We start from the raw sequence: 27003 nt of genomic DNA on the forward strand, positions 1-27003 counted from the left end.
GGGTGGTCCCGTCTGCAAAAACAAGGTACCGGTGGTACTGGGAGTTTGCACAGAATGCATTTTCTGAAGGTTAGGAATGATTAACAGCACCGGTGAGGTCGCGGAGGGTGCCTGCTGACTGCCACATGGACAGAAAAAGGGTATAAAATAACTACTGTTGAACTCGAGAGGCAGCGCCAACACTCTGAGGAAATGGTAGTCATGATGTGGAGATGCCGGTGATGGACTGGGGTTGACAATTGTAAACAATTTTACAACACCAAGTTATAGTCCAGCAATAATAAAATATTTTATTTAAAATAAAATTGCTGGACTATAACTTGGTGTTGTAAAATTGTTTACAACTCTGAGGAAAGAGGAGAATCTTCAGTCAACAGAACACAGGAAGAGAGAGAGAGAGTCCGCACCAGTCGCTCAGGGGGATAGTCCTGAGGTTCCAAGGATCGGACTGTGACTGTCACTTTTACGAAGTATTACATTCTTGTACTAGTTGTAACTTACTTAATAAATCGGTTATATTTATAAACAATAAACCAGTACCCGTGTGGTTTTGTTGCTGTCACGGACAAGTCTCTTGAGCAGGATTAGAAATTAAATCCTTTGACCAGGTTTAAAACCTCTAGTTGACAACCACGAAGGGATTTTCTTGACAGAGAACGTAAACCTGATATTATTGTTTATACGGAACAGATGCAGGGATTGTCAGTTGGCCACCCGGCTAAATCCTCGTGGGCACATTAGGGGCGATCTGTCAGGAAACCTAAGTACTTCAAGATGCCGAGAGGAGATCTTCAGAGTGAGTATAGAGCAAAATGAGATAAAAGGTGTGACGGTAGACACGTACAGGTATTGCTGATGGAGTGTCTGGGCAAGGACCCAAAGGTCACTCTGGAGAAAACGGTGGCGTTCGTCAAACAACAGGTTACAGACAAAAAGTGGAAGTTGGATCGGGCGATGAGTTTGATCACCGACACAGCTTCACTGGGACATTGTCCTGGCACAGGATGACAGGCAAATTTGTGAAGCGTTCTTTTCCCTGGGTAAAAACTACAAAGGGGAGGGCCCTGCACAGGTCAGGAGATAGGGTGGGCAAGAGGGCATTTTACATCTCACTATCTTCGAAATTGGGGTGGTAATTTCGGAACATCACTATACGTTGTCTCAGTTCAATCGGTCAAGTTTGTAGCGTAACGTATCCCAGCACAGGCTCACAGTTCCCTGTAATCCAGGGGCTGGGGGCTTTCATACACGCCCACCCAATGAATCCCCGGTGGAACCCGGGGTGGGTCGTTGCGTCTCCCTGTCCCCCTGCCCCTGCCAGTGGTGGGTCGGGAACCATCTGGGTTCTGATCAGGACACTCACTGGATTTGCTGGATTCGGATTTCCAGGTCGGGGTTCATTTTTTTATCGGGGACCTATTTTTCAACCTGGGTGACACAAACTGGTTTATCTTCCAGGGTTATGTCGGGCAGGGGATTCGTAGGTGGCAGAGAGGGATACAGGCTCTCAAGGCCATAATCCTCACCTCGATCCCCCAACGTCACCACTGCTACCGCTGCGTGTTGTTTCCAGAGTTGTTTCTCCAGACTGTGAACAGTAGTGTGGCAATGTCTATCATCGGCCTCTCTTCAGGGGCACCCGAGACCTTCTCGTAAAACTCCCCACGCATCATCTGATTGTCCAGTGAGGCGATTCTTATCTTTGAACATAGAAACATAGGAACAGGAGTAGGCCATTCAGCCCCTCGTGCCTGCTCCGCCATTTGACAAGATCATGGCTGATTACGACCAGTGCCACGTGCTAGTGAGTATAGGAACAGGAGAATAGACAGGATGAATGCGTGGCTGCAGGGATGGTGTAGGAGGGAGGGATTTAGATTCCTGGGACATTGGGACCGGTTCTGGGGAAGGTGGGACCTGGACAAGCGGGTCGGGTTACACCCGAGCAGGACCGGGACCAATGTCCTCGCGGGGGTGTTTGCTCGTGCTGTTGGGGAAGGTTTAAACTAGAGTGGCAGGGGGATGGGAACCTGAGCGGGGAGTCAGAAGGGAATAAAATTGAGAGCAGCAAGAGAGGGGAAGACCCAGGGGAAATCTACAATACAAATAGTACAAACAGTTGTTCAAGAACAAGTGAAAGGGAAAAGCGTAGAGCAGCAGAAAGAAAGTGTACTTTAGGCACGACAAATAAAATAAAAACTAGAAGGCGTAAGGCGATTAACCCAGCATCAAAGCTGTGGCAGGGGGTTGGGAACCTGAGCAGGGAGACAGAGGAAAGCGTGTCAGGAAGGGACAGAAGGTATGGAGTAAAAGGTAAAGTGTTAAAAAAGGAAAAAGCAGGAACTAAGTGTCACAAAACAGATTTGAAAGTTCTTTATCTGAATGCACGTAGCATTCGTAACAAAATGGACGAGTTAACGGCACAAATAACTACGTCTGGGAATCATCTTGTGGCCATTACAGAAACATGGCTGCAGGGTGACAACGACTGGGAATTAAATATGCCAGGGTATTTAACAATCAGGAAGGACAGGCAGGAAGGAAGGGGAGGTGGGGTGGCTATGTTAATAAAGGAAGGAATCACTGTAATACAGAGAAATGATATTGGGACAAAGGATCAGGATAATAAAACAGTTTGGGTAGAGATAAGGAATAATAAGGGGAAAAAAACACTAGTGGGCGTAGTATATAGGCCTCCTAATAGTTGCAACTCTGCTGGAAGAAGTATTAATCAGGAAATAGTCGGGGCATGTAATAAGGGAACAGCTATAATTATGGGGGAATTTAACTATCATATTAACTGGACAAATCAAATTGGGCAGGGCAGCCTTGAGGAAGAGTTTATTGAGTGTATTAGGGATGGATTTTTTGAGCAGTATGTAACTGATCCTACAAGGGGGCAGGCAACCTTGGACCTGGTCCTGTGTAATGAGCCAGGATTAATTAATAATGTCCTAGTTAAGGATCCCCTTGGAATGAGTGACCATAACATGGTTACATTCCATATCCAATTAGAGGGTGAGAAGGTTGGTTCTCAAACAAGCGTACTGAGCTTGAATAAAGGAGACTATGATGGTATGAGAGCGGAATTGATTAAAGTGGACTGGGAAAATAGATGAAAGGGTAAGACGGTACATGAGCAGTGGTGTTCATTCAAGGAGTTATTTTACAACTTTCAAAAAGAATATATTCCACTGAGGAAAAAAGGGTGTAAAAGAAATGACAGCCATCCGTGGCTAAGTAAAGAAATTAAGGATAGTGTCCGACTAAAAACAAGGATATATAAGGTAGCCAAACTTAGTGGGAGGATAGAAGATTGGGAAGTCTTCAAAAGACAGCAAAAAGTAACGAAAGGATTGATTAAGAAAGGGAAGATAGATTATGAAAATAAATTAGCAAAAAATATAAAAACAGATAGCAAGAGTTTCCACAGTTATATAAAAAGAAAAAGGGTGGCTAAGGCAAAAGCAGGTCCCTTAGAGGATGAGACCGGGAAATTAATGGTGGGAAACATGGAGATGGCAAAAATGCTGAACAAATATTTTGTTTCAGTCTTTACGGTAGAGGACACTAAGAATATCCCAAAACTGGACAAACAGGGGGCTCTAGGGGAGGAGGAGCTAAATACGATTAAAATCACTAAGGAATTGGTACTCAGTAAATTAATGGGACTCAAGGCGGATAAATCCCCTGGACCTGATGGCTTACATCCTAGGGTCTTGAGGGAAGTGGCAGTAGGGATTGTGGATGCTTTGGTAATAATTTTCCAAAATTCTCTGGACTCGGCAAAGGTCCCGGCAGATTGGAAAACTGCTAATGTAACACCGTTATTTAAAAAGGGTAGTAGGCAGAAGGCTGGAAATTATAGACCAGTTAGCCTAACATCTGTGGTGGGTAAAATTTTGGAGTCTATTATTAAGGAGACAGTAGCAGAACATTTGGATAAACATAATTTAATAGGACAAAGTCAGCATGGCTTTACGAAGGGGACATCATGTCTGACAAATTTGCTGGAGTTCTTTGAGGATATAACGTACAGGGTGGATAAAGGGGAACCAGTGGACGTAGTGTATTTAGACTTCCAGAAGGCATTCGACAAGGTGCCACATAAAAGATTATTGCTCAAGATAAAGAATCACTGGATTGGGGGTAATATTCTGGCATGGGTGGAGGATTGGTTATCTAACTGAGAGGAGCCGAGCCGAGCGGAGGGAGCGTCCGATAAAAGGCGGGATTTCAGAGCGCTGAGAACAGCTGAGAGGAGCCGAGCCGAGCGGAGGGAGCGTCCGATAAAAGGCGGGATTTCAGAGCGCTGAGAACAGCTGAGAGGAGCCGAGCCGAGCTGCGACCGAGTTCGAAGTGACGTCAGGAATCAGATCGGGACGCGACACAGGGGAGGCACCTGATTGGGGAGTAGGTTCAGGTGAGTATTTCTACTTATCTACAGCAACAAAAGTAAAAAGAAAGGGAAGGTCTGCAGGTCTTATAGGAAGTAGCATTTTTTTTAGTGAATCAAGGTCCCTAGTGTAGTTAACATTCTCTAAATTAAGAATAATTTAAAGGAGTAAACTCCTTAAAGGGAGTGGTAAGTAGTTTTTCTTTCCTTTTTTTTCTCTTGACATTGTAGTTGTTGTTAAGCTAACTTAAGGGTTAAGTCATGGCAGGAGATCCCAGGGCCGTGTCATGTTCCTCTTGTGGGATGTGGGAATTCAGGGCTCCTTCCTGTATCCCTGATTCCTTCACCTGCGGGAAGTGTGTCCAGCTGCAGCTACTGTTTGACCGCTTGACGGCTCTGGAGCTGCGGATGGACTCACTTTGGAGCATCCGCGATGCTGAGAAAGTCGTGGATAGCACGTTCAGTGAGTTGGTCACACCGCAGATAAAAATTACTGAGGGAGATAGTGAATGGGTGACCAACAGACAGAGGAAGAGTAGGAAGGCAGTGCAGGGGTCCCCTGCGGTCATCTCCCTCCAAAACAGGTATACCGTCTTGGATACTGTTGGGGGAGATGGCTCAGCAGGGGAAGGTGGCAGTGGCCAGGTTCATGGCACCGTGGCTGGCTCTGCTGCACAGGAGGGCAGGAAAAAGAGTGGCAGAGCTATAGTGATAGGGGACTCGATTGTAAGGGGAATAGACAGGCGTTTCTGCGGACGCAACCGAGACTCCAGGATGGTATGTTGCCTCCCTGGTGCAAGGGTCAAGGATGTCTCGGAGCGGCTGCAGGACATTCTGGAGGGGGAGGGTGAACAGCCAGTTGTCGTGGTGCATATAGGTACCAACGATATAGGTAAAAAACAGGATGAGGTCCGACAAGCTGAATTTAGGGAGTTAGGAGTTAAACTAAAGAGTAGGACCTCAAAGGTAATAATCTCAGGATTGCTACCAGTGCCACGGGTTAGTCAGAGCAGGAATGACAGGATAGCTAGGATGAATACGTGGCTTGAGAGATGGTGCAAGATGGAGGGATTCAAATTCCTGGGCCATTGGAACCGGTTCTGGGGGAGGTGGGACCAGTACAAATTGGACGGTCTGCATCTGGGCAGGACTGGAACCAATGTCCTAGGGGGAGTGTTTGCCAGTGCTGTTGGGGAGGGTTTAAACTAATGTGGCAGGGGGATGGGAACCGATGCAGGAAGTTAGTGGGAAATAAAGTGGTGACAGAAACAAAAGGCAGTAAGGGAGAGTGTACAGAACATGACCGGACAGATGGTCTGAGAAAGCAGGGCAAAGACCAAGGGAAGTCCAGATTAAACTGCATTTATTTCAATGCAAGAAGTCTGATGGGCAAGGCAGATGAACTCAGGGCATGGATGGGTACATGGGACTGGGATGTTATAGCTATTACTGAAACATGGCTAAGGGAGGGGCAGGACTGGCAGCTCAATGTTCCAGGGTAAAGATGCGATAGGAAAGATAGAGCAGGAGGTAAGAGAGGAGGGGGAGTTGCGTTCTTGATTAGGGAGAACATCACGGCAGTAGTGAGAGGGGATATATCCGAGGGTTCGCCCACTGAGTCTATATGGGTGGAACTGAAAAATAAGAAGGGAGAGATCACCTTGATAGGATTGTACTACAGACCCCCAAATAGTCAACGGGAAATTGAGGAGCAAATATGTAAGGAGATTACAGACAGCTGCAAGAAAAATAGGGTGGTAATAGTCGGGGACTTTAACTTTCCCAACATTGACTGGGGCAGCCATAGCATTAGGGGCTTGGATGGAGGGAAATTTGTTGAGTGCATTCAGGAGGAATTTCTCATTCAGTATGTGGATGGCCCGACTAGAGAGGGGGCAAAACTTGACCTCCTCTTGGGAAATAAGGAAGGGCAGGTGACAGAAGTGTTAGTGAGGGATCACTTTGGGACCAGTGATCATAATTCCATTAGTTTTAAGATAGCTATGGAGAATGATAGGTCTGGCCCAAAAGTTAAAATTCTAAATTGGGGAAAGGCCAATTTTGATGGTATTAGACAGGAACTTTCAGAAGTTCATTGGGAGAGTCTGTTGGCAGGCAAAGGGACGTCTGGTATGTGGGAGGCTTTCAAAAGTGTGTTAACCAGGGTTCAGGGTAAGCACATTCCTTATAAAGTGAAGGGCAAGGCTGGTAGAAGTAGGGAACCTTGGATGACTCGGGAGATTGAGGCCCCAGTCAAAAAGAAGAAGGAGGCATATGACATGCATAGGCAGCTGGGATCAAGTGGATCCCTTGAAGAGTATAGAGATTGCCGGAGTAGAGTTAAGAGAAATCAGGAGGGCAAAAAGGGGACATGAGATTGCTTTGGCAGATAAGGCAAATGAGAATCCAAAGAGCTTCTACAAATACATAAAGGGCAAAAGAGTAACTGGGGGAGAGAGTAGGGCCTCTTAAGGATCAACAAGGTCATCTATGTGCGGAACCACAAGAGATGGGTGAGATCCTGAATGAATATTTCACATCGGTATTTACGGTTGAGAAAGGCATGGATGTTAGGGAACTTGGGGAAATAAATAGTGATGTCTTGAGGAGTGTACATATTACAGAGAGGGAGGTGCTGGAAGTCTTAACGCGCATCAAGGTAGATAAATCTCCGGGACCTGATGAAATGTATCCCAGGACGTTATGGGAGGTTAGGGAGGAAATTGCGGGTCCCCTAGCAGAGATATTTGAATCATCCACCGCTGCAGGTGAGGTGCCTGAAGATTGGAGGGCAGCAAATGTTGTGCCTTTGTTTAAGAAGGGCGGCAGGGAAAAGCCTGGGAACTACAGACCGGTGAGCCTGACATCTGCAGTGGGTAAGATGTTAGAGGGCATTCTGAGAGACAGGATATACGGGCATTTGGAGAGGCAGGGACTGATTAGGAACAGTCAGCATGGTTTTGTGAGAGGAAAATCATGTCTCACGAATTTGATTGAGTTTTTTGAAGGGGTAACCAAGAAGACAGATGAGGGCTGTGCAGCAGACGTGGTCTACATGGACTTTAGCAAAGCCTTTGACAAGGTACCGCATGGTAGGTTGTTACATAAGGTTAAATCTCATGGGATCCAAGGTGAGGTAGCCAATTGGATACAAAATTGGCTTGACGACAGAAGGCAGAGGGTGGTTGTAGAGGGTTGTTTTTCAAACTGGATGCCTGTGTCCAGCGGTGTGCCTCAGGGATCGGTGCTGGGTCCGCTGTTATTTGTTATTTATATTAATGATTTGGATGAGAATTTAGGAGGCATGGTTAGTAAGTTTGCAGATGACACCAAGATTGGTGGCATTGTGGACAGTGAAGAAGGTTATCTAGGATTGCAACGGGATCTTGATAAATTGGGCCAGTGGGCCGATGAATGGCAGATGGAGTTTAATTTAGATAAATATGAGGTGATGCATTTTGGTAGATCGAATCGGGCCAGGACCTACTCCGTTAATGGTAGGGCGATGGGGAGAGTTATAGAACAAAGAGATCTGGGAGTACAGGTTCATAGCTCCTTGAAAGTGGAGTCACAGGTGGATAGGGTGGTGAAGAAGGCATTCGGCATGCTTGGTTTCATTGGTCAGAACATTGAATGCAGGAGTTGGGATGTCTTGTTGAAGTTGTACAGGGCACTGGTGAGGCCACACTTGGAGTACTTTGTACAGTTCTGGTCACCCGATTATAGAAAGGATATTATTAAACTAGAAAGAGTGCAGAAAAGATTTACTAGGATGCTACCGGGACTTGATGGTTTGACTTTCGGGAGAGGTTAGACAGACTGGGCCTTTTTTCCCTGGAGAGTCGGAGGTTTAGGGGTGATCTTATAGAAGTCTATAAAATAATGAGGGGCACAGATAAGGTAGATAGTCAAAATCTTTTCCCAAAGGTAGGGGAGTCTATAACGAGGGGGCATAGATTTAAGGTGAGAGGGGAGAGATACAAAAGGGTCCAGAGGGGCAATTTTTTCACTCAAAGGGTGGTGAGTGTCTGGAACGAGCTGCCAGAGGCAGTAGTAGAGGCGGGTACAATTTTGTCTTTTAAAAAGCATTTGGACAGTTACATGGGTAAGATGGGTATAGAGGGATATGGACCAAGTGCAGGAAATTGGGACGAGCTTAGTGGTATAAACTGGGCGACATGGACATGTTGGGCCGAAGGGCCTGTTTCCATGTTGTAACTTCTGTGATTCTATGATTCTATAACAGGAAGCAGAGAGTTGGGATAAATGGTTCATTCTCGGACTGGCAACCAGTAGCCAGTGGTGTTCCACAGGGGTCGGTGCTGGGTCCCCAACTCTTCACAATCTGTATTAACGATTTGGAGGAGGGGACCGAGTGTAACATATCAAAGTTTGCAGATGATACAAAGATGGGAGGGAAAGTAGAGAGTGAGGAGGACATAAAAAACCTCCAAGGGGATATAGACAGGCTGGGTGAGTGGGCGGAGATTTGGCAGATGCAATACAATATTGGAAAATGTGAGGTTATGCACTTTGGCAGGAAAAATCAGAGAGCAAGTTATTATCTTAACGGTGAGAAACTGGAAAGTACTGCAGTACAAAGGGATCTGGGGGTCCTAGTGCAAGAAAATCAAAAAGTTAGTATGCAGGTGCAGCAGGTGATCAAGAAGGTCAACGGAATGTTGGCTTTTATTGCCAGGGGGATAGAATATAAAAACAGGGAGGTATTGCTGCAGTTATATAAGAACATAAGAACATAAGAAATTGGAGCAGGAGTAGGCCAATCGGCCCCTCGAGCCTGCTCCGCCATTCAATAAGATCATGGCTGATCTGATCCCAACCACAAATCTAAAGAACACAAGAAGTCGGAGCAGGACCCGGCCACATAGCCCCTGGGCCCTCTCCGCCACCCACAGGGCATTGACCGATCCGAACTCAGCTTCATGTCCAATTTCCTGCCCGTTCCCATAACCCCTAATTCCCTTTACTTCTAGGAAACTGTCTATTTCTGTTTTAAATTTTTCTAATGATGTAGCTTCCACAGCTTCCTGGGGCAGCAAATTCCACAGACCTACCACCCTCTGAGTGAAGAAGTTTCTCCTCATCTCAGTTTTGAAAGAGCAGCCCCTTATTCTAAGATTATGCCCCCTAGTTCTAGTTTCACCCATCTTTGGGAACATCCTTACTGCATCCACCCGATCAAGACCCTTCACAATCTTATATGTTTCAATAAGATCGCCTCTCATTCTTCTGAACTCCAATGAGTAGAGTCCCAATCTACTCAACCTCTCCTCATATGTCCGCCCCCTCATCCCCGGGATTAACCGAGTGAACCTTCTTTGTACTGCCTCGAGAGCAAGTATGTCTTTTCTTAAGTATGGAGACCAAAACTGTATGCAGTATTCCAGGTGCGGTCTCACCAATACCTTATATAACTGCAGCAATACCTCCCTGTTTTTATATTCTATCCCCCGAGCAATAAAAGCCAACATTCCGTTGGCTTTCTTGATCACCTGCTGCACCTGCATACTAACTTCTTGATTTTCTTGCACTAGGACCCCCAGATCCCTTTGTACTGCAGTACTTTCCAGTCTCTCGCCATTAAGAAAATAACTTGCTCTCTGATTTTTCCTGCCAAAGTGCATAACCTCACATTTTCCAATATTATATTGCATCTGCCAAATCTCCGCCCACTCACCCAGCCTGTCTATATCCCCTTGCAGGTTTTTTATGTCCTCCTCACTCTCTACTTTCCCTCCCATCTTTGTATCATCTGCAAACTTTGATATGTTGCACTCGGTCCCCTCCTCCAAATCGTTAATATAGATTGTAAAGAGTTGGGGACCCAGCACCGACCCCTGTGGAACACCACTGGTTACTGGTTGCCAGTCCGAAAATGAACCATTTATCCCAACTCTCTGCTTCCTGTTTGATAACCAATCCTCCACCCATGCCAGAATATTACCCCCAATCCCGTGATTTTTTATCTTAAGTAATAATCTTTTATGTGGCACCTTGTCGAATGCCTTCTGGAAGTCTAAATACACTATGTCCACTGGTTCCCCTTTATCCACCCTATACGTTATATCCTCAAAGAACTCAAGCAAATTTGTCAGACATGACTTCCCCTTCATAAAGCCATGCTGACTTTGTCCTATTAAATTATGCTTATCTAAATGTTCCGTTACTGTCTCCTTAATAATAGACTCCAAAATTTTACCCACCACAGATGTTAAGCTAACTGGCCTATAATTTCCAGCCTTCTGCCTACTACCCTTTTTAAATAACGGTGTTACATTAGCAGTTTTCCAATCTGCCGGGACCTCTCCTGAGTCCAGGGAATTTTGGAAAACTATCACCAAAGCATCCACAATCCCTACTGCCACTTCCCTCAAGACCCTAGGATGGAAGCCATCAGGTCCAGGGGATTTATCCGCCTTGAGTCCCATTATTTTACTGAGTACCATCTCTTGAGTGATTTTAATCGTATTTAGCTCCTCCCCCCCCCGAGAGTCCCCTGTTTGTCCAGTGTTGGGATATTCTTAGTGTCCTCTACTGTAAAGACTGAAACAAAATATTTGTTCAGCATTTTTGCCATCTCCATGTTTCCCACCATTAATTTCCCGGTCTCATCCTCTAAGGGACCTATGTTTGCCTTAGCCACCCTTTTTCTTTTTATATAACTATAGAAACTCTTGCTATCTGTTTTTATATTTTTTGCTAATTTCTTTTCATAATCTAACTTCCCTTTCTTAATCAATCCTTTAGTTACTTTTTGCTGTCTTTTGAAGAATTCCCAATCTTCTATCCTCCCACTAAGTTTGGCTACCTTATATGTCCTTGTTTTTAGTCGGATACTATCCTTGATTTCTTTACTTAGCCACGGGTGGCTGTCATTTCTTTTACACCCTTTTTTCCTCAGTGGAATATATTTATTTTGAAAGTTGTAAAATAACTCCCTAAATGAACACCACTGCTCATGTACCGTCTTACCCTTTAATCTATTTTCCCAGTCCACTTTAATCAATTCCGCTCTCAGACCATCATAGTCTCCTTTATTCAAGCTCTGTACGCTTGTTTGAGAATCAACCTTCTCACCCTCTAATTGGATATGGAATTCAACCATGTTGTGGTCGCTCGTTCCAAGGGGATCCTTAACTAGGACATTATTAATTAATCCTGACTCATTACACAGGACCAGGTCCAAGGTTGCCTGCCCCCTTGTAGGATCAGTTACATACTGCTCAAGAAATCCATCCCTGATGCACTCAATGAACTCGTCCTCAAGGCTGCTCTGCCCAATTTGATTTGTCCAGTTAATATGATAATTAAAATCCCCCATAATTATGGCTGTTCCCTTATTACATGCCCCGACTATCTCCTGATTAATACTTCTTCCAGCAGAGTTGCAACTATTAGGAGGCCTATATACTACGCCCACAAATGTTTTTTTTCCCTTATTATTCCTTATCTCTACCCAAACTGTTTCATTATCTTGATGCTTTGTCCCAATATCATTTCTCTGTATTACAGTGATTCCTTCCTTTATTAACATAGCCACCCCACCTCCCCTTCCTTCCTGCCTGTCCTTCCTGATTGTTAAATACCCTGGCATATTTAATTCCCAGTCGTTGTCACCCTGCAGCCATGTTTCTGTAATGGCCACAAGATCATACCCATACGTAGTTATTTGTGCCGTTAACTCGTCCATTTTATTACGAATGCTACGTGCATTCAGATAAAGAACTTTCAAATCTGTTTTGTGACGCTTAGTTCCTGCTTTTTCCTTTTTTAACACTTTACCTATTACTCCATACCTTCTGTCCCTTCCTGTTACGCTTTCCTCTCTCTCCCTGCTCAGGTTCCCAACCCCCTGCCACTTTAGTTTAAACCCTCCCCAACAGCACTAGCAAACACTCCTCCGAGGACAGCGGTCCCGGCCCTGCCCAGGTGCAGACCGTCCGGTTTGTACTGGTCCCACCTCCCCCAGAACCGTTTCCAGTGTCCCAGGAATTTGAATCCCTCCCCCTTGCACCATTCCTCTAGCCACGTATTCATTTGAAATATCCTCCTATTTCTACTCTGACTAGCACGTGGCACTGGCAGCAATCCTGAGATTACTACCTTTGAGGTCCTATTTTTTAATTTACCTCCTAACTCCCTATATTCTGCTTTTAGGACCTCATCCCCTTTTTTACCCATATCGTTGGTGCCTATGTGCACCACGACAGCTGGCTGTTCGCCCTCCCCCTCCAAAATGTTCTGTAGCCGCTCCGAGACATCCTTGATCCTTGCACCAGGGAGGCAACACACCATCCTGGAGTCTCGGTTGCGGCCGCAGAAACGCCTGTCTATTCCCCTTACAATTGAGTCCCCTATCACTATAGCTCTGCCACTCTTTTTCCTCCCAGCCTGTGCAGCAGAGCTACCCGTGGTGCCAGGAAGGTATTGGTGAGACCGCACCTGGAATACTGCATACAGTTTTGGTGTCCATACTTAAGAAAAGAAATACTTACTCTCGAGGCAGTACAAAGAAGGTTCACTCGGTTAATCCCGGGGATGAGGGGGTGGACATATGAGGAGAGGTTGAGTAGATTGGGACTCCACTCATTGGAGTTCAGAAGAATGAGAGGCGATCTTATTGAAACATATAAGATTGTGAAGGGGCTTGATCGGGTGGATGCGGTAAGGATGTTCCCAAGGATGGATGAAACTAGAACTAGGGGGCATAATCTTAGAATAAGAGGCTGCTCTTTCAAAACTGAGATGAGGAGAAACTTCTTCACTCAGAGGGTGGTAGGTCTGTGGAATTTGCTGCCCCAGGAAGCTGTGGAAGCTACATCATTAAATAAATTTAAAACAGAAATAGACAGTTTCCTAGAAGTAAAGGGAATTAGGGGTTACGGGGAGCGGGCAGGAAATTGGACATGAATTTAGATTTGAGGTTAGGATCAGATTAGCCATGATCTTATTGACCTGACGAAGGGGATAATCTCCGAAAGCTTGTGATTTTAAAATAAATTTGTTGGACTATAACCTGGTATTGTAAGATTCCTTACATGATCTTACTGAATGGCGGAGCAGGCTCGAGGGGACGATTGGCCTACTCCTGCTCCTATTTCTTATGTTCTTATGATCTGTGATCTAACTCCATATACCTGCCTTTGGCCCATATCCCTTAATACCTTTGGTTGCCAAAAAGCTATCTATCTCACATTTAAATTTAGCAATTGAGCTAGTATCAATTGCCGTTTGCGGAAGAGAGTTCCAAACTTCTACCACCCTTTGTGTACAGAAATGTTTTCTAATCTCACTCCTGAAAGGTCTGGCTCTAATTTTTAGACTGTGCCCCCTGCTCCCAGAATCCCCAACCAGCGGAAATAGTTTCTCTCTATCCATCCTATCTGTTCCCCTTAATATCTTATAAACTTCGATCAGATCACCTCTTAACCTTCGAAACTCTAGAGAATACAACCCCAATTTGTGTAATCTCTCCTCGTAAATTAACCCTTGAAGTCCGGGTATCATTCTAGTAAACCTACGCTGCACTCCCTCCAAGGCCAATATGTCCTTCCGAAGGTGCGGTGCCCAGAACTGCTCACAGTACTCCAGGTGCGGTCTCACCAGGGTTTTGTATAGCTGCAGTATAACTTCTGCCCCCTTGTACTCCAGTCCTCTCGATATAAAGGCCAGCATTCCATGAGCCTTCTTGATTATTTTCTGTACCTGTTCATGACACTTCAATGATCGATGTACCTGAACCCCTAAGTCCCTTTGGACATCCACTGTTTTTAACTTTTTACCATTTAGAAAGTACCCTGTTCTATCCTTTTTTGATCCAAAGTGGATGACCTCACATTTGTCTGCATTGAATTCCATTTGCCACAGTTTTGCCCATTCACCTAATCTATCAATATCGCTTTGTAATTTTATGTTTTCATCTACACTGCTGACAATGCCACCAATCTTTGTGTCATCGGCAAACTTAGATATGAGACTTTCTATGCCTTCATCTAAATCGTTAATAAATATTGTGAATAATTGAGGCCCCAAGACAGATCCCTGCGGGACTCCACTAGTCACATCCTGCCAATGTGAGTACCTATCCATTATCCCTACTCTCTGTCGCCTTTCGCTCAGGCAACTTCCTAACCAAGTCCGTACTTTTCCCTCGATTCCATGGGCTTCTATCTTAGCTAACAGTCTCTTATGTGGGACCTTATCAAATGCCTTCTGGAAGTCCATTTAAATAACATCCATTGACATTCCCCTGTCCACTACTTTAGTCACCTCTTCAAAAAATTCAATCAGGTTTGTCAGGCACGACCTACCTTTCACAAATCCATGCTGGCTCTCTCTGATTAACTGAAAATTCTCAAGGTGTTCAGTCACCCTATCCTTAATTATAGACTCCAGCATTTTCCCCACAACAGATGTTAGGTGAACTGGTCTATAATTCCCTGATTTCCCTCTCTCTCCTTTCTTAAAAAGCAGAGTGACATGTGCAATTTTCCAATCCAGAGGGACAGTTCCTGAATCTAGAGAACTTTGAAAGATTATAGTTAGGGCATCTGCAATGTGCTCACCTACTTCCTTTAAAACCCTGGGATGGAAACCATCTGGTCCTGGGGATTTGTCACTCTTTAGTGCTATTATTTTCTTCATTACTGTTGCTTTACTTATGTTAATTTTATCGAGTCCCTGTCCCCGATTCAATATTAGTTTTCTTGGGATTTCCGGCATGCTATCCTCTTTTTCTACTGTAAATACTGACACAAAGTAATTGTTCAACATGTCCGCCATTTCCCCATTGTCAATGACAATATCCCCACTTTCAGTTTTTAAGGGGCCAACACTGCTCCTGACCACCCGCTTTTTCCTAATGTAACTATAAAAGTTCTTTGTATTGGTTTTGATATCCCTTGCAAGTTTCTTTTCATACTCTCTTTTTGTAGCTCTTACTGTCTGTTTTGTGACCCTTTGTTGATCTTTGTAACTTTCCCATTCGCCAGGATCTGTGCCATTTTTTGCCTTTTTGTATGCCCTTTCCTTATGTCTTATACTCTCCCTTACCTCTTTAGTTGTCCATGGCTGTTTTTTTTGGCAAGTAGAGTTCTTGCCCCTCAGGGGTATAAACCGATTCTGTATCACGTTCAATGTTTCTTTAAACATTTCCCACTGATCATCAGTCGTTTTACCCATTAACAGATTTGCCCAGTTTACTGTGGACAGTCTCTGTCTCATCCCATTGAAGTCGGCCTTACCCAAGTCTAGAATCTTAACGGCTGACTCACTTTTTTCCCTTTCAAACACTACATTGAACTCGATCATGTTATGATCGCTATTGGATAATGTTCACGCACAGTTAAACCGTTAACTAAATCTGGTTCATTACTCATTACTAAATCTGGTATGGCTTGCCCCCTTGTTGCCTCTGGGACGTACTGCTGTAGAAAACTATCCCGGACACACTCAAGAAATTCACTACCTTTCTGACAGTTGCTGCTCTGCTTTTCCCAATCTATGTGAAGTTTAAAGTCCCCCATTAAGACCACTATGCCTTTCTTACACACTTGTCTAATCTCTGCATTTATACAATCTAGCACTTCAGAGCTGCTGCCAGGGCTCCAATATACAACTCCCACTATAGTCTCAGATCCTTTCCTATTTCTCAATTCAACCCATAAGGTCTCTGTTGGCTGCTTACCCCTCGTTATATCCTCCTTTATCATTGAAGTGATTTCATCTCTGATCATTAAGGCTACTCTTCCCCCTCTTCCTTTTTCCCTATCTCTCCTGTGGACCTTGTAACCTGGTATATTTAGTTCCTAATCCTGACCATCCTGCAGCCATGTCTCAGTAATAGCTATCATGTCATACCCTCCAATTTGAATTTGAACCTGTAGTTCATTTAATTTATTCCTTATACTCCATGCATTTGTATATAGAACTCTTAGTTGGGCCACACACCCTAGCCTGACCTTCAGCTTTGATCGCCTTCTAGTTTTCACTTTATCTGTTGTGTCTAAAGTTCACTTTCTTTCCGCTGCTCTATGCTTTTCCCTCTCACTTGTTCTTGAACAACTGTTTGTACTATTTGTATTGTAAATTTCCCCTGGGTCTTCCCCTCTCTTGCTGCTCTCAACTTTACTCCCTTCTGACTCCCCGCTCAGGTTCCCATCCCCCTGCCATTCTAGTTTAAACCTTCCCCAACAGCACGAGCAAACACCCCCGCGAGGACATTGGTCCCGGTCCTGCTCGGGTGTAACCCGTCACGCTTGTACAGGTCCCACCTTCCCCAGAACCGGTCCCAATGTCCCAGGAATCTAAATCCCTCCCTCCTACACCATCCCTGCAGCCACGCATTCATCCTGTCTATTCTCCTGTTCCTATACTCACTAGCACGTGGCACTGGGAGTAATCCTGAGATCACTACCTTTGAAGTCCTACTTTTTAATTTATCTTCTCACTCCTTAAATTCACCTTGCAGGACCTCATCCCTTTTTTTACCTATGTCGTTGGTACCGATATGGACCACGACTACTGGCTGTTCACCCTCCCCCTCCAGAATGCCCTGCAGCCGCTCCGTGACATCCTTGACCCGAGCACCAGGGAGGCAACATCCCATCCTGGAGTCACGTTTGCGGCCGCAGAAACGCCTATCTGTTCCCCTTACAATTGAATCCCCGATCACTATAGCCCTGCCACTCTTCTTCCTCCCCTCCTGTGCAGCAGAACCACCCGTGGTGCCACGAACCTGGCTCTTGCTGCTTTCCCCTGATAAGCCATCTCCCCCAACAGTATCCAAAGCGGTATATCTGTTTGAGAGGGAGACGGCCCCAGGGGACTCCTGCTCTACCTGCCTCGTCCTTTTACTCTGCCTGGCGTTTACCCATTTCCTTTCTGCCTGTGTAATCTTTACCTGCGGTGTGACCACCTCACTGAACGTGCTATCCACGATAATCTCAGCATCGCGGATGCTCCACAGTGAATCCACCCGCAGCTCCAGCTCCGAAATGCGGTTAGCCAGTAGCTGCAGCTGGACACACTTCCTGCACACATGGTCGCCAGGGACACCTGTAGTGTCCATGACTTCCCACATAGTGCAGGAGGAGGTTACGGTATCAAGCTGACATATGATAACTTTGAGACTCCGCACAGCAGAATGTGCTTGTATTGTTTTAACACTCTGTCGCTGTATCATTGCCATGGCCGACGCGGTCTGGCACTGCAGATTCTGTTCTGCTTCTCCCTTTCTAAGACTTGTTTCTGTAATTCTAAAATTTTGTCATCCTGAGCCGGGACAATGGTGGAAGGCTGGGAATCCCAGCCCCTCCCCCAGTAGAGACATTACCCAATGAGCGGCCCCGTCACTGTGCACCTCACCCGCAGTGTGACGCCACCGCCGCAGTGTGACACCGCAGTGTGACGCCTCAGTGTGACGCCTCAGTGTGACGCCTCAGTGTGACACCGCAGTGTGACACCACCACCAGTGTGACGCCACCGCCGCAGTGTGACGCCACCGCCGCAGTGTGACACCACCGCCGCAGTGTGACACCACCGCCGCAGTGTGACGCCGCAGTGTGACGCCGCAGTGTGACGCCGCAGTGTGACGCCGCAGTGTGACGCCGCAGTGTGACGCCTCAGTGTGACGCCTCAGTGTGACGCCTCAGTGTGACGCCGCAGTGTAACACCGCAGTGTGACGCCTCAGTGTGACGCCGCAGTGTGACGCCGCAGTGTGACGCCGCAGTGTGACGCCGCAGTGTGACGCCGCAGTGTGACGCCGCAGTGTGACGCCGCAGTGTGACGCCGCAGTGTGACGCCACCACCGCGACGCCACCACCGCAGTGTGACACCTCAGTGTGACGCCACCACCGCAGTACGACCCCGCAGTGCGACCCCGCAGTGCGACCCCGCAGTGCGACCCCGCAGTGTGACCGCGCAGTGCGACGCCGCGACCCCGCAGTCCCCGCAGTGCGACCCCGCAGTGCGACCCCGCAGTGTGACCCGCGACCCCGCAGTGCGACCCCGCAGTGTGACCCCGCAGTCCCCGCAGTGCGACCCCGCAGTGCGACCCCGCAGTGTGACCCGCGACCCCGCAGTGCGACCCCGCAGTGTGACCCCGCAGTCCCCGCAGTGCGACCCCGCAGTGCGACCCCGCAGTGCGACCCCGCAGTGTGACCCGCGACCCCGCAGTGCGACCCCGCAGTGTGACCCGCGACCCCGCAGTGCGACCCCGCAGTGTGACGCCGCGACCCCGCAGTGTGATGCCGCGACCCCGCAGTGCGACCCCGCAGTGTGACGCCGCGACCCCGCAGTGCGACCCCGCAGTGTGACGCCGCGACCCCGCAGTGCGACCCCGCAGTGTGACGCCGCGACCCCGCAGTGCGACCCCGCAGTGTGACGCCGCGACCCCGCAGTGCGACCCCGCAGTGTGACGCCGCGACCCCGCAGTGCGACCCCGCAGTGTGACGCCGCGACCCCGCAGTGCGACCCCGCAGTGTGACGCCGCGACCCCGCAGTCCCCGCAGTGCGACCCCGCAGTGTGACGCCGCGACCCCGCAGTCCCCGCAGTGCGACCCCGCAGTGCGACGCCGCGACCCCGCAGTCCCCGCAGTGTGACCCGCGACCCCGCAGTGCGACCCCGCAGTGTGACGCCGCGACCCCGCAGTGCGACCCCGCAGTGTGACGCCGCGACCCTGCAGTGCGACCCTGCAGTGCGACCCCGCAGTGTGACGCCGCGACCCCGCAGTGCGACCCCGCAGTGCGACGCCGCAGTGCGACGCCGCGACCCCGCAGTCCCCGCAGTGCGACCCCGCAGTGCGACCCCGCAGTGTGACGCCGCGACCCCGCAGTCCCCGCAGTGCGACCCCGCAGTGCGACCCCGCAGTGCGACCCCGCAGTGCGACCCCGCAGTGTGACGCCGCGACCCCGCAGTCCCCGCAGTGCGACCCCGCAGTGCGACCCCGCAGTGCGACCCCGCAGTGCGACCCCGCAGTGCGACCCCGCAGTGTGACGCTGTTACCTTGTTGATGTAACTTTCCATGAAGGAACCACGGAACATCGCAGACATCCAATCACAGCTCGAGATCAGTAATGGTTTATGGGCAGCAATACTCCCATCCTCCATCTCGAACACGACATCTGGAACAACAAGTGGGTTTAACACCATATCTGCACTTCCTGTACACAGTAGAAGGGTCAACATCTCTCTGTCAGCTACCGAGGCTCCCCACACCCACTCAATCAGCCCTCATGTATCGGCCAGCCTACCTGCAGACACTGTGTAAATGGAGCCTTGTTCTCGACACACTGGATGAAGCACTAACGCCACAGGCTCCATTTCCCCATGGGGGAGGGTTCCACAATGTCCACATTTCATAGAATAATGTAGCACAGCAGGCTATTCGGCCCATCGTGCCTGTGCCGGCTCTTTGAAAGAGCTCTCCAATTAGTCCCATTCACTTGTTCTTTGTCCGCAGCCAAGCAAATTTCTCCTTTTCAAGTATTTCTCCAATTCCCTTTTGAAAGTTATTATTGAATCTGCTTCCACCGCCCTTTCAGGCAGTGAATTCCAGATCATCACAACTCGCTGAGTAAAAAAATGTTTCCTCATCTCCCCTCTGGCTCTTTTGCCGATCACCTTAAATCTGTGTCCTCTGGTCCTTGACCCTTCCACCAATGGGAACAGTTTCTCTCTATCTACTCTGTCCAGACCCTTCATGATTTTGAATACCTCGATCAAATCTCCTCGCAACCGTCTCTGTTCCAAGGAGAACAACCCCAGCTTCTCCAGTCTATCTACGTAACTAAAGTCCCTCATCCCTGGAATCAATCTAGTAAATCTCTTCTGTACCCTCTTGAAGGCCTTCACATCTTTCCTAAAGTGCGGTGCCCAGAATTGAACACAATACTGTGCAGTCTTTCTGGATGGGTGAGGTGGGCGGGGCACAATGCCCGAATTTGTCCATATCCACCTTGTGATTCAGAACAAAAGCACTGGAGTAAATCTCTGGAGAGCACCCTGTTTGTCTGCTCTCCTCGACAGTCTCTTTTACTATCAGGCCACAGTCAGCTTTGGCAATGCAGAATTATTTTGAAATCTCACCAAGCCTTGCTTGACAGCTGCCCAGAGCCCCCCCTTCCCCCGCCCGCGGGCAGCGTCTCCCCGCCCGCGGGCAGCGTCTCCCCGCCCGCGGGCAGCGTCTCCCCGCCCGCGGGCAGCGTCTCCCCGCCCATATCCTGATCTGGTTCCGTGGCAGTCTGTGATGAACTAAAGTCCCCTGCCTTACTGCTGTGGTTACCCCCGGAAACAGCTGGTATTCCTGCAATCACCAATCACAAGCTTATATAAAGCTGCACCCCAGCACTGCGTAAACCCACGGAATCTTTCCCACCCCCTCCCCAGATCACATCTGCTGCTGGTGCCCTCTGACCCAGGGAATAAAACCTTCCTATCACATTACACTCCCAGAGTGACCTTACACAACAGCGACCAATCCCAATGTGAGCAGTACACACATCAGCAGCTCAATAACAACCCGCCTTTGTCGAACTAATATTTATCAGGCAGTGCTCAGGATTTGTTTTAAAGATTTAATTAATGAGAAACCTGCCATTCGACCACAGTTCTCAGCTATCAAACCTGGCAGCTTGGAGGGTGGGGACCAGTGAGGCGTCTCCCCCAACAGGGACTCTGGGTGGGGACCAGTGAGGCGTCTCCCCCAACAGGGACTCTGGGTGGGGACCAGTGAGGCGTCTCCCCCAACAGGGACTCTGGGTGGGGACCAGTGAGGCGTCTCCCCCAACAGGGACTCTGGGTGGGGACCAGTGAGGCGTCTCCCCCAACAGAGACTCTGGGTGGGGACCAGTGAGGCGTCTCCCCCAACAGGGACTCTGGGTGGGGACCAGTGAGGCGTCTCCCCCAACAGGGACTCTGGGTGGGGGCCAGTGAGGCGTCTCCCCCAACAGGGACTCTGGGTGGGGACCAGTGAGGCGTCTCCCCCAACAGGGACTCTGGGTGGGGGCCAGTGAGGCGTTTCCCCCAACAGGGACTCTGGGTGGGGGCCAGTGAGGCGTCTCCCCCAACAGGGACTCTGGGTGGGGGCCAGTGAGGCGTCTCCCCCAACAGGGACTCTGGGTGGGGACGAGTGAGGCATCTCCCCCAACAGGGACTCTGGGTGGGGACCAGTGAGGCGTTTCCCCCAACAGGGACTCTGGGTGGGGGCCAGTGAGGCGTCTCCCCCAACAGGGACTCTGGGTGGGGACGAGTGAGGCATCTCCCCCAACAGGGACTCTGGGTGGGGACCAGTGAGGCGTTTCCCCCAACAGGGACTCTGGGTGGGGGCCAGTGAGGCGTCTCCCCCAACAGGGACTCTGGGTGGGGACGAGTGAGGCATCTCCCCCAACAGGGACTCTGGGTGGGGGCCAGTGAGGCGTCTCCCCCAACAGGGACTCTGGGTGGGGGCCAGTGAGGCGTCTCCCCCAACAGGGACTCTGGGTGGGGACGAGTGAGGCATCTCCCCCAACAGGGACTCTGGGTGGGGACCAGTGAGGCGTTTCCCCCAACAGGGACTCTGGGTGGGGGCCAGTGAGGCGTCTCCCCCAACAGGGACTCTGGGTGGGGACGAGTGAGGCATCTCCCCCAACAGGGACTCTGGGTGGGGGCCAGTGAGGCGTCTCCCCCAACAGGGACTCTGGGTGGGGGCCAGTGAGGCGTCTCCCCCAACAGGGACTCTGGGTGGGGACCAGTGAGGCGTCTCCCCCAACAGGGACTCTGGGTGGGGGCCAGTGAGGCGTTTCCCCCAACAGGGACTCTGGGTGGGGACCAGTGAGGCGTCTCCCCCAACAGGGACTCTGGGTGGGGGCCAGTGAGGCGTTTCCCCCAACAGGGACTCTGGGTGGGGGCCAGTGAGGCGTCTCCCCCAACAGGGACTCTGGGTGGGGACGAGTGAGGCATCTCCCCCAACAGGGACTCTGGGTGGGGACCAGTGAGGCGTTTCCCCCAACAGGGACTCTGGGTGGGGGCCAGTGAGGCGTCTCCCCCAACAGGGACTCTGGGTGGGGACCAGTGAGGCGTCTCCCCCAACAGGGACTCTGGGTGGGGACCAGTGAGGCGTCTCCCCCAACAGGGACTCTGGGTGGGGACCAGTGAGGCGTCTCCCCCAACAGAGACTCTGGGTGGGGGCCAGTGAGGCGTCTCCCCCAACAGGGACTCTGGGTGGGGGCCAGTGAGGCGTCTCCCCCAACAGGGACTCTGGGTGGGGACCAGTGAGGCGTCTCCCCCAACAGAGACTCTGGGTGGGGACCAGTGAGGCGTCCCATAGAACCATAGAAAAGATACAGCACAGAAGGGGGCCATTCGGCCCATCGTGTCTGCGCCGGCTCGAAGAACAACCAGGTGTCCATTCTAATCCCACCTTCCAGCACCCAGTCCGTAGCCCTGCAGCTTACAGCACTTTAGGTGCAGGTCCAGGTACTTTTTAAAAGAGTTGAGGGTCCCTGCCTCGACCACCAATTCGGGCAGTGAATTCCATACACCCACCACCCTCTGGGTAAAAAAGTTTTTCCTCATGTCCCCTCTAATCCTTCTGCCAATCAGCTTAAATCCGTGTCCTCTAGTTCTTGAACTCTCCGCTAGGGGAAACAGCTACTTCCTGTCTACTCTATCTGGGCCCCTCATAATTTTGTACACCTCAATCAAGTCTCCCCTCAGCCTCCTCTGCTCCAAGGAAAACAACCCCAGCCTATCCAATCTCTCCTCGTAGCTGCAATTTTCAAGTCCTGGTAACATTCTTGTAAATCTTCTCTGCACTCTCTCCACAGCAATTACATCCTTCCTGTAATGTGGTGACCAGAACTGCGCACAATACTCCAGCTGTGGCCTTACCAGCGTTTTATACAGTTCCATCATTATATCCCTGCTTTTGTATTCTGTACCTCGGCTAATGACGGAGAGCATTCCGTATGCCTTCTTCACAACCTTATCTACCTGTACTGCCACCTTCAGGGACCTGTGCACATGCACTCCAAGGTCTCTCACTTCCTCTCCCCCTCTCAATATATTCCCGTTTACTGCGTATTCCCTTTTACTGTTTGCCCTCCCTGAGTGCATTACCTCACACTTCTCCGGGTTGAACTCCATTTGCCACTTTTCCGCCCACTCCACCAACCCATTGATATCTTCTTGGAGTCTACAGCTATCCTCTTCACTATCAACTACACGGACAATTTTTGTGTCGTCTGCAAATTTGCCAATCATGCCCCCTACATTCAAGACCAAATCATTAATATATACCACAAACAGCAAGGGACCCAACACTGAGCCCTGTGGCACACCACTGGAAACAGATTTCCATTCGCAAAGACATCCATCGACTTTTACCCTTTGTTTCCTGTTACTGAGCCAATTTTGGATCCAATTCGCCAATTTCCCAGGACTAAATCTAGAATTGCATTCCCTCTTGTTGGGCTTGTCACGTACTGGCTAAAAAAGTTCTCCTGGACACCGATCAAGAATTTTGCACCCTCTGTGCCCCTCACACTGTTTGAATCCCAGTTGATGTTAGGGTAGTTGAAGTCCCCGACTATTATTGCCCTCTTATTTTTGCACTCGGAAATTTGCCTACATATTTGTTCTTCTATCTCCCTTTCACTATTCGGGGGTCTATAGTTCACTCCTAGTAATGTGACTGCCACTTTTTTATTTCTTAGCTCAACCCATATGGCCTCGATTGATGATCCATTTAGCAGATCATCCCTTCTCACAACTGGAATTGATTCTTTAACCAATAATGCTACTCCCCCTCCTTTTTTATCACCCACTCTATCCTGCCTGAAAACTCTATCCAGGGATATTGAGCTGCCAATTATCCCCCTCTTTAAGCCAGGTTTCCATTATAGCAACGATATCGTGCTGCCATGTGTCTATCTGTGCCCTTAGCTCATCTGCTTTGTTTGTAATACTCCTTGCATTGAATTATATCCCCTTTAACCCCATCAAATTCCTGTGCTGAACTCTATTTAACCTTTGCTTCTTTTGCCTTTCTGAGTCACTAACTACGTCACTAACTGCTTTTCTACTTCCCGTTTCCTGGTCTGAATTTGTCCTATCTGTACCTGCCCTTTGGTTCCCATCCCCCTGCCATACTAGTTTAAACCCTCCCCAACAGAACGAGCAACTGCCCCCGTGAGGATATTGGTCCCGGTTCTGCTTGGGTGCAACCCGTCCAGCTTGTCCAGGTCCCGCCTTTCCCAGAATCGGTCCCAAAGCCTCAGGAATTTAAACCCTCCCTCCGACACCATCTCTCAAGCCACGCATTCATCTGGTCTATTCTCCTGTTTCTGCTCTCGCTCGCACGTGGCACTGGGAGTAATCCTGAGATTACTACCTTAGAGGTCCTGCTTTTTAATTTATCTTCTCACTCCTTAAATTCACCTTGCAGGACCTCATCCCTTTTTAACCTATGTTGTTGGTACCGATATGGACCACGACTATTGGCTGTTCACCCTCCCCCTCCAGAATGCCCTGCAGCCGCTCCGTGACATCCTTGACCCGAGCACCAGGGAGGCAACATACCATCCTGGAATCACGTCTGCGGCCACAGAAACACCTATCTGTTCCCCTTACAATTGAATCCCCGATCACTATAGCCCTGCCACTCTTCTTCCTCCCCTCCTGTGCAGCAGAGCCACCCGTGGTGCCCCGAACCTGGCTCTTGCTGCTTTCCCCTGATAAGCCATCTCCACCAACAGTATCCAAAGCAGAATATCTGTTTGAGAGGGAGATGGCCCCAGGGGACTCCTGCTCTACCTGCCTCGTCCTTTTACTCTGCCTGGCGGTCACCCATTTCCTTTCTGCCTGTGTAATCTTTACCTGCGGTGTGACCACCTCACTGAACGTGCTATCCACGATAGTCTCAGCATCGCGGATGCTCCACAGTGAATCCACCCACAGCTCCAGCTCCGAAATGCGGTTACAGGACTCTGGGTGGGGAGCAGTGAGGCGTTCCCCCACCCCCCAGCCCGGGACCTGCCTTGTCCAAATTCAGTATCACTTCCTTGTTTTTATATTCAATGTCCCTGTGTGCGTTTTGTGGCTTTTTCGAGCCGCAGTCCAATCCTAAGAACATAAGAAATAGGAGCAGGAGTAGGCCATACGACCCCTCGAGCCTGCTCTGCCATTCAATAAGATCAATAAAGGCCAACATACCATTTGCTTTCCTAATTGCTTGCTGTACCTGCATGTTAACTTTTTGTGTTTCTTGTGCAAGGACACCCAAATCCCTCTGAACACCAACATTTAATAGTTTCTCACCATTTAAAAAATATTCTGTTTTTCTATTCTTCCTACCAAAGTGAATAACCTCACATTTCCCCACATTATACTCCATCTGCCACCTTCTTGCCCACTCACTTAACTCGTCTATATCTTTTGCAGACTCTTTGTGTCCTCCTCACAGCTTACTTTCCCACCCAGCTTTGTATCATCAGTAAACTTGGATACATTACACTCAGTCCCTTCATCCACGTCATTAATATAGATTGTAAATAGCTGAGGCCCGAGCACTGATCCCTTCATACCCCACTAGTTACAGCCTGACAACCTGAGAATCCATGCTAACATATTGCCACCAATCCCATGAGCCCTTATCTAGTGTAACAACCTTTTATGTTGCACCTTATCGAATGTCTTTTGAAAATCCAAATATACTTCATCCACTGGTTCTCCTTTATCCACCCTGCTAGTTACATACTCAAGAAACTCTAAGAAATTTGTCAAACACGATTTTCCTTTCATAAAACCATGTTGACTCTGCCGAATCATATTATGATTTTCTAAGTGCCCTGTTACCACTTCCTTAATAATGGATTCCAGCATTTTCCCGATGACTGATGTCAGGCTAACTGGCCTGTAATTCCCTGTTTTCTCTCTCCCTCCTTGATTGAATAGCGGGGTTACATTTGCTATCTTCCAATCCGCTGGGACCGTTCTAGAATCTAGGGAATTCTGGAAGATCACAACAAATGCATCCACTATCTCTGCAGCCTCCTCTTCTACAACTCTCGGATGTCGGCCATCAGGTCCAGGGGATTTATCGACTTTTAGGAACATAGGAACAGGAGTAGGCCATTCAGCCCCTTGTGCCTGCTCCGCCATTTGATAAGGTCATGGCTGATCTGTGATCTAACTCCATATACCTGCCTTTGGCCCATCTCCCTTAATACCTTTGATTGCCAAAAAGCCATCTATCTCACATTTAAATTTAGCAATTGAGCTAATATCAATTGCCATTAGTGGAAGAGAATTCCAAACTTCTACCACCCTTTGTGTGTAGAAATGTTTTCTAATCTCGCTCCTGAAAGGTCTGGCTCTAATTTTTAGACTGTGCCCCCTACTCCTAGAATCCCCAACCAGCGGAAATAGTTTCTCTCTATCCACCCTATCTGTTCCCCTTAATATCTTATAAACTTCGATCAGATCACCACTTAACCTTCGAAACTCTAGAGAATACAACCCCAATTTGTGTAATCTCTCCTCGTAACTTAACCCTTGAAGTCCGGGTATCATTCCAGTAAACCTACGCTGCACTCCCTCCAAGGCCAA

At 48.8% G+C, this 27003-nt stretch overlaps 1 protein-coding gene across 2 annotated transcripts in view; it reads right to left on the bottom strand.

Annotated features, from left to right (window-relative positions):
- Positions 1 to 27003, bottom strand: part of LOC137309991 (rho-related BTB domain-containing protein 2-like) — a 207299-nt gene that overhangs the window by 135581 nt on the left and 44715 nt on the right. For both annotated transcript variants that reach the window (XM_067978062.1, XM_067978002.1), the window contains exon 4: positions 19423 to 19541. In XM_067978062.1, the coding sequence (XP_067834163.1) occupies positions 19423 to 19541 (119 nt within the window). The remainder of the gene's footprint in view (positions 1 to 19422; positions 19542 to 27003) is intronic.

This window comes from Heptranchias perlo, chromosome 1 (genome assembly GCF_035084215.1).
Source record: "Heptranchias perlo isolate sHepPer1 chromosome 1, sHepPer1.hap1, whole genome shotgun sequence".
NCBI lineage: Eukaryota > Metazoa > Chordata > Chondrichthyes > Hexanchiformes > Hexanchidae > Heptranchias > Heptranchias perlo.